This window comes from Hypomesus transpacificus, chromosome 19, assembly GCF_021917145.1.
Source record: "Hypomesus transpacificus isolate Combined female chromosome 19, fHypTra1, whole genome shotgun sequence".
NCBI classification, from domain to species: Eukaryota; Metazoa; Chordata; class Actinopteri; order Osmeriformes; family Osmeridae; genus Hypomesus; species Hypomesus transpacificus.
Window position 1 is genome coordinate 6,719,542 of NC_061078.1, and position 11,800 is coordinate 6,731,341.

At 45.8% G+C, this 11,800-nt stretch overlaps 1 protein-coding gene across 1 annotated transcript; it reads right to left on the reverse strand.

Annotated features, from left to right (window-relative positions):
- Positions 1 to 1,816: 1,816 nt before the first annotated feature.
- On the reverse strand, positions 1,817 to 9,157 carry LOC124481943 (fibulin-7). Its single transcript, XM_047042243.1, has 8 exons — positions 8,961 to 9,157; positions 5,970 to 6,129; positions 5,708 to 5,878; positions 4,868 to 4,993; positions 3,501 to 3,698; positions 3,280 to 3,417; positions 2,964 to 3,099; positions 1,817 to 2,780 (listed from the first exon to the last, which is right to left on the reverse strand). Exons 1-8 carry the CDS (start codon positions 9,024 to 9,026, stop codon positions 2,417 to 2,419), a joined length of 1,359 nt encoding a protein of 452 aa, XP_046898199.1. The 5' UTR covers positions 9,027 to 9,157; the 3' UTR covers positions 1,817 to 2,416.
- Positions 9,158 to 11,800: the final 2,643 nt, after the last annotated feature.

Consider the following 11,800-nt stretch of genomic DNA (forward strand, 5'->3'; position numbering starts at 1 on the left):
ATAACGGATCCTGTACGATGGCCCAGTGTGCAAGAAGACATGATCAAGTCCCTTCTAGGGTGCCTAACCACTGAAATATGATCTTATTTTGACTCAAACATATTAACAACACGAGTCTGACATATTATTTTACATTATGCATTATTTTACACACATATTGTTGCGCAACAATTGTTATTTTTTTGCTTGCATTTGCTATTGTTAACCCTGCCTAAGCTGATATGAAACCAACGTCCCTGAACTGTACATATAGTGGTTAAGCAAAGGAAAGATTATATAGTGCATTGTATTTCACACTTCTTGTACGGACCAAGTGTATAAGAAGAAAAGTAAGGAGAAAGTGATGAGTAGCTCTAATGAGGGGCCTTTGCCCCAGTAGAGCTTTATATCTAACAACGCCCCTCTGCCCTACCTTATGCAGCTGGTGCTTTTATCTATTTTCACCCCTGCCCCTCAGATAGCGTGAGGTGCACACTGCTGGAGACTGATGGACCTGGAGGAAGGTTTAGATTTGTTGGGAAGATGTTATTCTACACGTGAATTTTATCTGCTCTGAGTCACTTAACCAACTCATAGAATAAGAGCGGACAGAAAAGAGAGTGGAGGAATTGTGAGGAGTTGGGCTGAGGGAGGAGGAGGTGTCAGAGTGGTCATAAACTGTTGGGGACTCCTTCACCTCTTCCTGAGGAGCAGACTGTCATTCAACTACAGTTTTTTCTCTCTCTCTATCTCTTTCTGTCTCTTTACGAGCCTTTACTTCAGTCTCCTCACTCTCTCTTCCTTTAGTCTCTCTTTCACCAAGACTGAAAAGAGAGAGCCAATGAAGCAAAAGCATGGTGGCTCTTTCAGAGCAGAAATAGAGACAGTGGTCTTTAATTCAAGCAGCACCCCTCAGCCGACGACTGACTGGTCATCGTGAATCACCCACTATTCATCCCTCTCCATTCAGCCATCACTCTCTCGCTGCCTCTCTTCTTCCTCTGGCTTTCTTTATCTTCTTATTTTCTTCCTTTTCTTCCCTCTGTGAGCAATCTGGGTATGGGATCGTGCCCCCGCCTACACCCCCCCCCCCCAGGCCTCCTGTGTAGACCTTGGAGGGGGTGAGCCAAACCAGGGAGCCCTCCCCCCTGTGCCCCTCTCCTAGCCCCATAGGGTGACTCTGAGCTGAGGCCAGCGGTGCAGCATTAGTGCCTGTCTGTCTCCACTGGGGCACACTGCCTGGCTCTGTGTGACTCCACTGAGCTGATTAACTCTTACACCACCCCTTTCCCTGTCCACTTCAGTGCATCTATTTAACTGTGTATGGTACATGGTTTGGAAACACACACACACAGTAAACAGGATCTCTGTGTGTAGGCAACATTGGCTCAGTGTTAGTGAGTGTTTTCACATCCATGATGATTGATAGACCATAGAAGAGATAGTTAGTGGGCACAGTGACATGGAGGTGAAACATTTCTCCAGGCTGCTCTACAGCCCACGCGTCAGCATCACTTGCCAGGATGAACACCTTCTCCTAAACACACAAACATGTGATCCATTGGTTTGTCACACCTCCTTGACACATAACACAAAAAAGCAGGTTTGTTTCAAATGTAGGTGGGACAGGTTTTTTTTTTACTCAGGATTCTGGTGGGGGGGGGGGATATGTGCCTTTTTCAAAAACTGATGAGATATACAGTATAACGATATTCAGTATGTTCTGTAAATACGCAGTACGCCCCTGAAGAAAGTGATCCTGTAGACAGGGTGTTCCCCAAATTCATTAATCATTTAAAAGGAAAAAATAATGATAAAGCAAATAAGTAGCTATATTGTTTCAGATGTTTAATACATGGTGCTTTGGCTGATAAATAAAAAGGAGGAAAACAAGATTGTACAATCGATCGTTGTTTAAAAATAAATATAAAAAACTGGTTTGTAGAGAAGAGCAGAAAATACAGGAAGTGTGGTTGTGTGCCTGGATTATCCTGATCATCCCACATGAAGATGCACTGAAGATGCCCCCCCACCACCACCAGATTATGTGAGTCACCAGAGTGCAAAGCCATCTGGGAAAAGATGGACACCTCCTCACAATTGAGGAAAACTACTACGTAGCTCTGTCCGTATCTCTGTACCCCTGTGGTACCTCCTACCCCTTTACTCATGACTCCTTAACCCTCACTCAAATCACTTTTTTATACCCACAGTCACCTTTTCATCCATGTTCTATTATCGCACTCATCCCCTCCATATCTTTAATTCCCTGTCTGCGAATCTTCTCCTCTTCTTTCCCCTATCATGCCAGTTTTCAAAACCCTCCCCTTTCTCTCCCACATCCTCCCTCTTTCGATCTCGCTTTCTCAACCCCCAGTACTCCCCTCACCAATACCCCTTCACCTCCCTGCCCACCAACCCATCATTCCCCGTCCCTCTAGAAGTCGTACTGAGACACAAACATGGTCACTTTGGTGATGTATCTCCCCAGCTGGACGCGTTTCTCCAGCTCACTCATCTCCACCTCGGCCTCCAGAGTTGTGGGGCCTGGGATCGGGCTCACCAGCATCAGCTGACCCGTCTGGCGGTCCGAGCGCTGCACTGTGAAGTGCCGGCGAGCCTGCTTTCCCCCCAGCAGAGAGAACCGCAGTGTGTCCCCCATCACGCGGACCGCCGACACCCGGAACATGACGCGGGGTGCTGACAAGTTGGAGATGACAGACAGGAAGTGGTAGGAGAAGGAGTTGGGCGCCTGGGAGCACGCCTTGTTGTCCACAGGGCAGGGGTTCCGCTCACAACGCCTTGGGGAGAGGGACAGGAGGGAGGTGGCAGGAGACGGGGTAAGGGAGAGGGCATAGGTGATCATGGAGGGAGGTAAGAAGGGATGGGAGGACAAGAAAGTCGGGAAGAAAGAGAGAGGGTGAGTCTGTAATGGTGTCATTGCACTGGATAAATAAGGGCATGATTCAATTTCAAGGGCTCACATAGGTGAGGTCTTGACGTAAGTCGCATTTTTGACTCGAGGGCAGTCCACACGCACGCACTGGAACCCTCCATAGGTGTTGATGCACATTTGGTCCCGTGAACAGGTGTTCTGTCTGGTGGCACACTCATCTATGTCTAAGACCAGAGGGAGAGAGACAAGGATAGTGAGTGGAGAAAGAATGTCCTCTGTATTCTCAGATTATTTTTTACCATGTATTCAGATGTTGTTTGTCTGGGAAAGATGAGATGCAGGAAAAGAAAAAATAATGAGGTGAGTGTGAGTGTGTGTGTGTGTGCATGTGAACCCTAGCTGACCTTTGCAGTTGCGTCCATCCCGGGTGATGTTGTACCCTGCTGGGCAGGTGCAGCGGTAGCCTCCAGGGGTGTTCACACAGGAGTGCAAACACAGTCGACCAGCTGGACCGTTGTGGAACAGCTCACACTCATCAATGTCTGAAACACATACAAAAATAACAATGTATAAGAATAATGTACCTGGAGCGCAATGTATGTGTGTTGTGACATTGCCATCGCACCTGTGCAGGTGGAGGTGTCTCGTCCAGAGATGGTGTACCCTGGGTCACAGGTGCAGTGGGTGGTGCCCTGAACCTGTGTACAGCGGGACGGACGGACATACGGCCAGGCTGTTGCTGCTGGCAATGTGGTGGCAGCTGCTGCAGAGGTGGAGGAGGAGCCAGCTGTGGAAGATGAGGTGTTCATCATGGTGACGAAAACTGGCGGGGGGGGGGGGAGACAGAGTTAGGGAGACCGAGAGAGATAGAGAGAGAGAGAGAGAGAGAGAGAGAGAGGAGAGAGAGAGAGAGAGAGAGAGAGAGAGAGAGAGAGAGAAAAGAGAGAGAGAGAGAGAGAGGACAGTTAAGTAAATATTGTGTGTATGTTCGTGCTCGTGAGTGAGTGTGTGTGTGTGTGTGTGAATACATTCATACAATGTGAGAGTGATTCTGTGTGGAGAGAGAGAGAGAGAGAGAGAGAGAGAGAGAGAGAGAGAGAGAGAGAGAGAGAGAGAGAGAGAGAGAGAGAGAGAGAGAGAGAGAGAGAGAGAGAGACTATAGGAATACCACTCTTAGGAATAGTACAGGAGGCAAGGAGAGGACTGTGCTCTCTAAAGACCTTCTCAAGCCCATTTTTTTGCCCATGGAAAACAGGGTGGGTTTAGAGCTGATACCATGGTGGATTTCTTTATTTTGTTGCCATGGATACATGTCATTCATAATATGTTGCTCTGCTGTTTTGTCTGTGTTTGTTTCTGTGTGATGGGATGATTGTGTACTTGTATTCTGGTATCTATTTGTGTATGTATCTATGCAGAATATGCATGTGCTTTCGTGTTGGGATCTGTGTGTGTGAGTATGTGTGAGTTTGTGTGTGTTTGTGTGTGTGTGTGTGTGTATGAGATCACAGATCTACTGTAAGTCATTCAGAAGGGACGGAGAGGTGGACCCTGACAGAGCCAGTAGTGTTAGTGCTGAGTATGGAGGAACAGACCGCTCATGGTCAGAGTGTCGTTAACTGAACTCCCTGGTCTCCCTGTGTGGCTCCCACCCACAGCCCTGCACTGTAGCCCTGCATGCAGAAATGAAAACAAACTCTCACAGAGCCACAGAACCTAACTGGACTGGATTTAGCTCATCGTCACAGAATTTAGTGCCGTGTATGTTAGCCCAACCACTCGGAACCAGAACCAATGCTCATTCCGCCAATGAGAAGAAGAACTGCCCGCCACCCAGGAGCAGCAGACCTATTCCAGCCAACCTCAGCTCAGGGATAGCTACACCTTAGTACAATGGTACCTGTATATTGGCACAGCGATTCCTTCACGTTAGCACACAGATACCTACATATTCGCACAGAGATACCAGCTTGTTAGTATAGAGATACCTACATGTTGGCACAGGGCTCTGGCAAGTAGCTCCAGCCCAGCCTTTGGTACAGGTGCAGGAGAACTGGTTGACCTCGTCCATACACGTCCCTCCATTTAGACAGGGAGAGGACTCACACTCGTTTATGTCTGAGGAAAGACAGGAGGAGGGGTTGGTGGATGTAGCAGGATAAGGTGTGTGTGTGTGGGGGGGGGGGCGTTACCTGGTTCACGACCATGGGCTGTGAGCTGCTTGCTGGACTCTCAGACACAAGCCCTTATGTAACCCTATAGGTTTGAGTGTGTGTGTATGTGTGTGTTTATGCTGCTGGACCTAGTCAGCCAGAGTGAAAGGGAAGCCTCTGGTCTTGCAGAGAGGCTTTGAAGTGTTATCTGTACGTTAGCAAGCCGTCCTGGGCAGGCATGTCACATGTGTCACTGCCTTCAATAAAAGCACTGGAAGACCAAGAGGTACACACACAAGAAACCTGATCACAAGGCGGGCAGAAGAGAAAATCTTATCTAGACAGACAAATCTCAACAATATGAATGACGCGTCAAAAGGGAAAAAGAGAGAGAGGGAGGAGTTCCACAAAGAGGATGGTGACAGGGAATGTGAGAAAGATGGACAGAGCAGATACAGAGAGGAATGACTAGGGAGGGGGGAGTGTGGAAGATTGCGTTGGGGGGGTGGGCAGTGAGGAGTGAGGGACGAGTAGAACAGAAGGGACCAGGAGGAGGTGAATTGGAGTAAAGGACTATAACTTTTTTTTTTTTTTTATTGTACATCCTTGTCATGCCTAAAATAGCCAAAAAAGTTCAGGTGACCTTGTGATCAGGTGATTAGGTGATCAGATAACTCACTTCGGCAGGTGGGCTGCTGGCCACTCCAGGTGAAGGTATCCTGACACATCCTGGTCTCTGCTCCGACCAGCTCATAGCCTGCTTCGCACAGGAAGTGGACTTCATGGCCTGGTGTCTGCACCTTTCCCAACTTCCTGCCGTTGGCGGGAGCCTCCAGCTTTGGGCAGGTTCCTAGAGTGGGGGTGGGGAGATGGGTGATGACATTTTAAGGGCCAACCAATCCAAACAAAGTTGTTGTCACTGTCTAATGTGAGACGCTCACCGTTGTCGGGTTTGGCGGCCTGTTTGGTGGTGGCAGCCTGCAGCAGGTTGATCTTCTTCCTCAGGGTGCGCAGACTCTGGACATACGAAGCCTCGTGGGCAGAGAGGAGCTTCTGAACTTGCTTCAGAGAGCTCTGCATCTCCTGCCTGCTGGCACAGTCCTAGAGGGGAAGGTGTAAGAGAAAGTGTTTAACATTTTAAGCTTAATTATTTAATGAAAGAATGTTGAAAATGTGGATCTAATTCTTTAAGCCTTATCTAAGGAAATCTACCAGGAAAGTAATATGTGTAGTTAAAAGATTCCTTTGTATGGTACAATTTGTCCAGTCTCACCGACACGTAATTTTTACTGTTGTATCTAAGCAAAACATAATCAAGATTCTGTACACAGAACAAATCATATATGAAAATATGTAGATCAGGCTTTCATGTTATTGAATCAGATCTCATTACCAGGTTATTTATCAGCTGTGTGTGGTGAGCAACACAGGGAGCTTTCATGCTGGTTTGGAGGAAGGGCTGCATGAAAGGATTCCCAAGATAGAATGAAGAGTTCTTAAGATAGATCTAATAGTTCAGTCAGGTTTTAGATGTATGTGGACTGGGCAGAAAGATCAGAGTCACATAGAGCTTTACTTAGACCTGGGGGGGGGGCGGGGAAGGGGAAGGAGGAGGAAAAGAGGAATGAGGAGGAGGTGGAGGAAGAAGCGGAGAAGGAAGGCGAGGAGAAGGAGAAGCTTGGGGAGGAGAAAGAGGAGGGGAGGTGGGGAGGTGGTGGAGGATGAGGCAGAGGAGGGGAGGAGGAGGAGGTGAAGGAGGAGAGGAGTAGAGGAGGATGGTGAGGAGATGAAGAAGGAGGAGGAGAGGAGGAGGAGGGTGAGGAGGTAAAGGAGGATGGAGAGGAGGAGAAGAAGGAGGAGGAGAGGAGGAGGAGGGTGAGGAGGTAAAGGAGGATGGAGAGGAGGAGAAGAAGGAGGAGAAAGACGCTGAGCCCTGCTGACATGGCTGTGTCACCTCCCCAGGGGGGATTAGAGGTTTCAGAGCTGACTGTGAGCAGAGGAGCTGGTGAATGGTGAATGATTTCATTGAGTGTTGACTTTATCCCCCCTGGTGAACTGACCTACACATGAACCAAGACACACACACACGTGCATGTACATCCACACACACACACACATCCACACAGCCACACACACTACCATTCCTCTCCTGCCTTGAAGGCAGCATGTTTTCAGGAAACGTTCTCTCTTTCTTTCATCATTCACTTATTCTGCTCTCTCTTTGTAATCTATATCTCCTTCTCACTCCCTCTTTCTTCCTCTCTCCAGTCATCAGCTTTAGCCAGTGGAAAGAGAGGCCTGGAGGCTGATCCTTAACTGATACTAATTACAATGCAATCTTTGATAACTGATGTGTACTGCTGGAGGGTATCCGGGATGTGTGTACATGTGTTGCTAGCCTTGCGGTGTGTAATGAAGTGGAAGGTGGCGAAGGCCGCCAGGTCAGACTGCGTAGCATAAAAAACACACCGTGGGTAAACATTGCCTGTGTACGCAATAACTAGAGGCGCGTTCATAGGCACAGCCACTTCTCTGTTTGGTTGGAAAAAAACATTGAGGGTAGTGGCATGTTTTTTGTTCACTTTTTGTATGACTTTCAACTCTCTCAACAATTTATTTTCTTCATACTCTTTGCGTTTTCTTTTTTCCTCTTTCTGTCTGTCTCTTTTTCACAATATTTATTATTTTCCATCCTCTTCTGATAAGCGATTTCAGAAAGCTGGATTTCTGGAGGAACGTCAGTCAGAGTCAGATGGAGAGAAAAGCCGCTGTTAGCAGCCCCGCCATACTGCCCTCTTTCTGCCTCCCTAGGCCAAAATCCCATGTGGTTTCATTGCATGTAGTGACGCTGAACGTATCTCGTGTTTGGCTTACACGCCTTCAGTTTCCCCATTCACCGGCATAACGAGCTAGCCTTTGAATTAAGGAAAGTAAACGGAAGCCTGGGTCAAGGTAACGGTAACCTCAGACTCTCTGCAGCTCTCCCTCTGGTGAAACACAGAGAGGTTGTGTATTGAGCTGAAGTGTGTGTGGCAGAAATGTGTTTCAGCATTGAGCGTTGACCGTGATGGGTTGTTTAGTAAGTGGAACATGGTCTGATCCCTGGGGCGCAAGTTGTCATGCTAGGATGTAAACGGGCCTGCTAGGTAGCCATGGGTCTCTTAGAAGACCTGGATGCTTCTCCCATTCAACTCATTATCTCAAGGTTCACATCATTGTTGACAAACAACACATGAATAATGAATCGAATTAAAACAACGGAATGTTGTCTGGGGACTGAACCTGAGAAAAAAAATTGCTGGGTCAGGAGGCTTAAAAACACACAGAAACAAACACTGCTCATCTGAGAAGTTTAGCAGTTCAGCATCAAACCCATGTTTTGGGTGTTGAGTCCTTCATAGATACTGCATGGTGTGGACATGAATGCCAAGGGCTGACCATTGTTATTACCACTAGTGTGCAAAGTGTGGTCAAACCAAAGGGTGGCATTGTGAACTGGTGATGGTGAAATTGTGGCAATGACAGCACAGGCTGACCCTCTGGCTCTTAGACTTTAAGACGAGACTACAGTCACTTCAACGAAGGAAAACTTGTTCAATGTCTCTCTCCCCCACCCTATCTCTCTCCCCCACCCTGCAGCCAGAGCTGTGGACACATGACTGTCTGTGAAAGGACTCTGCAACAATCGTCATCTCAGGCTTATTTTCTCAGCCGGAGAGTTACACAACCCTCTTTCCCTCCCTTTTTGCCAAGACACAGTGTTCATTTGTTTGTGTGAAACATGCAACATCAGCTTTTCACAATTTCACATTGGGATTTTTCGTTGTTACAAAGTCACAAGAGATATTTCATTATAAACATTGCCATTCACAAACTTGTTCTCTCATAGCACTTGCCATAGTGAAAGTGCCATGAGCAAAGTGACCACTCACCTGTCCAAATGCTGAGTAAAAATGACCAAGGCACAGGACCATGATGATGACATGCGAATGAATCATTTTTGACTCATGTAATCCTATTGAAAGACGCAGAAATCTAGTCCGGACACGCTTTTGCTAAGTCGAAGAAAACTCTGCGTAGTGAATGTCTAGTGCGTAAATGCGCACATGCACCTCTGGTATTTGTGAGAAATGCTTTTCATTCATTCATATGTCGAACAAGTTGCCAAAGTGAACCTTGATGGAATGTTGGGTTTGCCCTTAACCGACCAATCAGGATACATCTTAAAAAGCTGTTGACCAAATATTTACAGGAGAATCCTGACAGGCTCACACTACCCTTTCCTTTTTTTCAATCTTTTTTTTTTTTTTTTTTTTTTGGAAGGCACATGGCAAATTTCCTCTCTCATGAAAGCCGCTTAGATAAGATGTGGAATTTGTAAGCTGAAGGAAAAACAAAATATAGCCGGAAACCTGGATGGATTTACGCACTGACCAGTGGCCCACGCAGCAGGATAATACGTTTTGAGGCATCTCTGCACTTTGATCAGAATTTGACAATCATAAATGTAGAATTCCAGCTCCAATGCATCATTCACCAACTGTACAATTTAACTGTAGTATGGTGTATGGCACAATGGAATGAGAATAGACTAATATAGTATATTTCAATTTTTTTACATATCTTCAACATGTTTTTAAATATTATTTTAGAGATGTAGCAGTACACTTATTATGTTGACCTAACACAAAGCTCATTAACAAATGTTAAAAAGAGAGAGAGAGAGAAAGGGAGAAGGGAAGGGGGGTGGGGATGGAGAGTGTTTGTGTGTGATTATGGTAGTGTGGGGGTTACAGGGGTTACAGTAGATACAAATTCAACAGATACAAATTCAGATGGTTCTGTCTGGAAAGTGGAGAAGTCCTGCCCTCTACAGGTCGGACTGTCTAACAGGCAGGGATGCATGTATCTGTGGATCAACACCTGGCCTGTTTGTTCTGGAACACTGTCAGAGTAAAACACCTTCGGAGCATTAATTAATTTGAAGGGAAACCATTTAATCATCAACAATTTCACTTAAATGTAACATTTGTGTGTTCCGGGTGATTCATTTTGAAATGATATGTGAATTATTTGACAAAAGTTTCTTCCCTACTAAAACAGATCTTTTGAAGAATGACTGTGAACCTTTTTTTGTGGTTATAACAAAGCAAGCTACTGCCCACTGACGCCACTTCTTAGTAAAATTATCTTACAGCTACAATTAAACAAGAAGTCTGACAAACCCCTCAATTGTCGGTTAAAAATGATAAGATCAGGAACCTGGATCATTCAAAGGCACCTTATCTGTTATGTTGGGATACCTTAAAAGTGGCCTTTTAAACTGAAAATTGAGCACCTACATTAACCTCTGTGATGTCACAGTTTATCGTGCTTCCTGTTTCACTCATAGAGATAGACCCCATCCCTTTACTACTCTTGGAAGAGCTCATGTACAGTAAATCACACACACACACTACTATCTCTAATACTAGAAAGTGATGTCAGTGCTGACAAAGGTACATCACTGTCCTACTGCAAATATCCATGTGACTAAGAAGAAAACATTTCGCTTGGTAGATACTAGGTTACGTCTACGCCCCAATAGTAAAATGGAGGAGACTTTGGCATACTCAAAGCATAACGGGTAACTGTCTTCACCCTGTCATCTAAAAGCAGTAACATGTTTGTGATTGCAGACTACTGCATCACTGCAGGGGGTCTCAGAGTATCAAGTTGTATATATCTGAGAAGACAATGAAACCAAAGACGCTTATAAATCCCGTCTGATCACCCTCTAATGAGAACCAGAACAGTAAAACAGACTGATGAGGATCCACACAACAATGGGTTCCCTCCAGAACCCATGTGTTTGGGTTTCACAGGGGACAGAACCACATCTCGAAGCACATGACATGAAAACCAAGAGGTCTCTCCACCAACCTCAAAGGAAATCATAGAACCTTGAGAAGATTTGTAATTTGGAGGGATCTGTTGGGAAGGGTGGGGGAGATCTATCATTTTAGACTTCAGGGATGTAAGTTTTTACTGAAATGGAGGGTTGACGGGAGATGGTCAGGACTGACTCGGTTAAGCTCAACTACACGTCTTGGAGGAAACCTCGACGATTTCAAAATATACAATGCAGCTCTCACATATTATTGAATGAAGGGACCATGTGGTTTTCTCATGTCTCTGTGACCATGTTAGTTTAATCAGGAAATAGGATCAGAAAGGCTCTGAACCTATCCCCAAACAACTACAACTGTTTGGACTGTCAAATGCCCACAGTAATAGCTATTGGTTTCCCAATTACAATAACATAAGATTGTGTTTGGTAGTACGCACACACACAAACACACACAATCTAATTTCTTGGAAAAACGTTCACTCGTCCTTCAAGTTCTGCCTGTGGCCTTCAGTGAAAGAGAAATATTTTCATTTTGAAAATGTGTTTCTGCTCCCAGGGACTCAGTGACACTGGAGCCCTGCATACATTCAAAAGGCATGTTTGGGTACCAAACTGACCAAAAACACAAAACAGTAGCAATAGGATAAAGCAATGATTACTTTTTGCTTTTGCATTGTATTGATCTCACTGCTTGTGTAAAACTTTGAGTCAGCACAGCACAGCCCATGTGAAAAGCATTTGTCCTAGCTTCCTTATATGATTAGGATGAATGTTTTATTGCTGGAGGGTAGTTGGCAGGGACGAAACCTTTCATTGGGACTAGTTCCAAACATTCATATCAAGACCGAGACGCATGAAGAAACTTTTATCGCGGGTAAACTA

What these genes read in the sequence shown, in the direction of transcription:
- LOC124481943 (XM_047042243.1), bottom strand. Translation starts at nt 9,026, where the DNA reads ATGATTCATTCGCATGTCATCATCATGGTCCTGTGCCTTGGTCATTTT. An exon ending in TTTACTCAGCATTTGGACAG is followed by an intron (nt 6,130 to 8,960) that starts GTGAGTGGTCAC and finishes CTTCCCCTCTAG; the next exon opens with GACTGTGCCAGCAGGCAGGA. An exon ending in GGATGGACGCAACTGCAAAG is followed by an intron (nt 3,100 to 3,279) that starts GTCAGCTAGGGT and finishes CTCTGGTCTTAG; the next exon opens with ACATAGATGAGTGTGCCACC.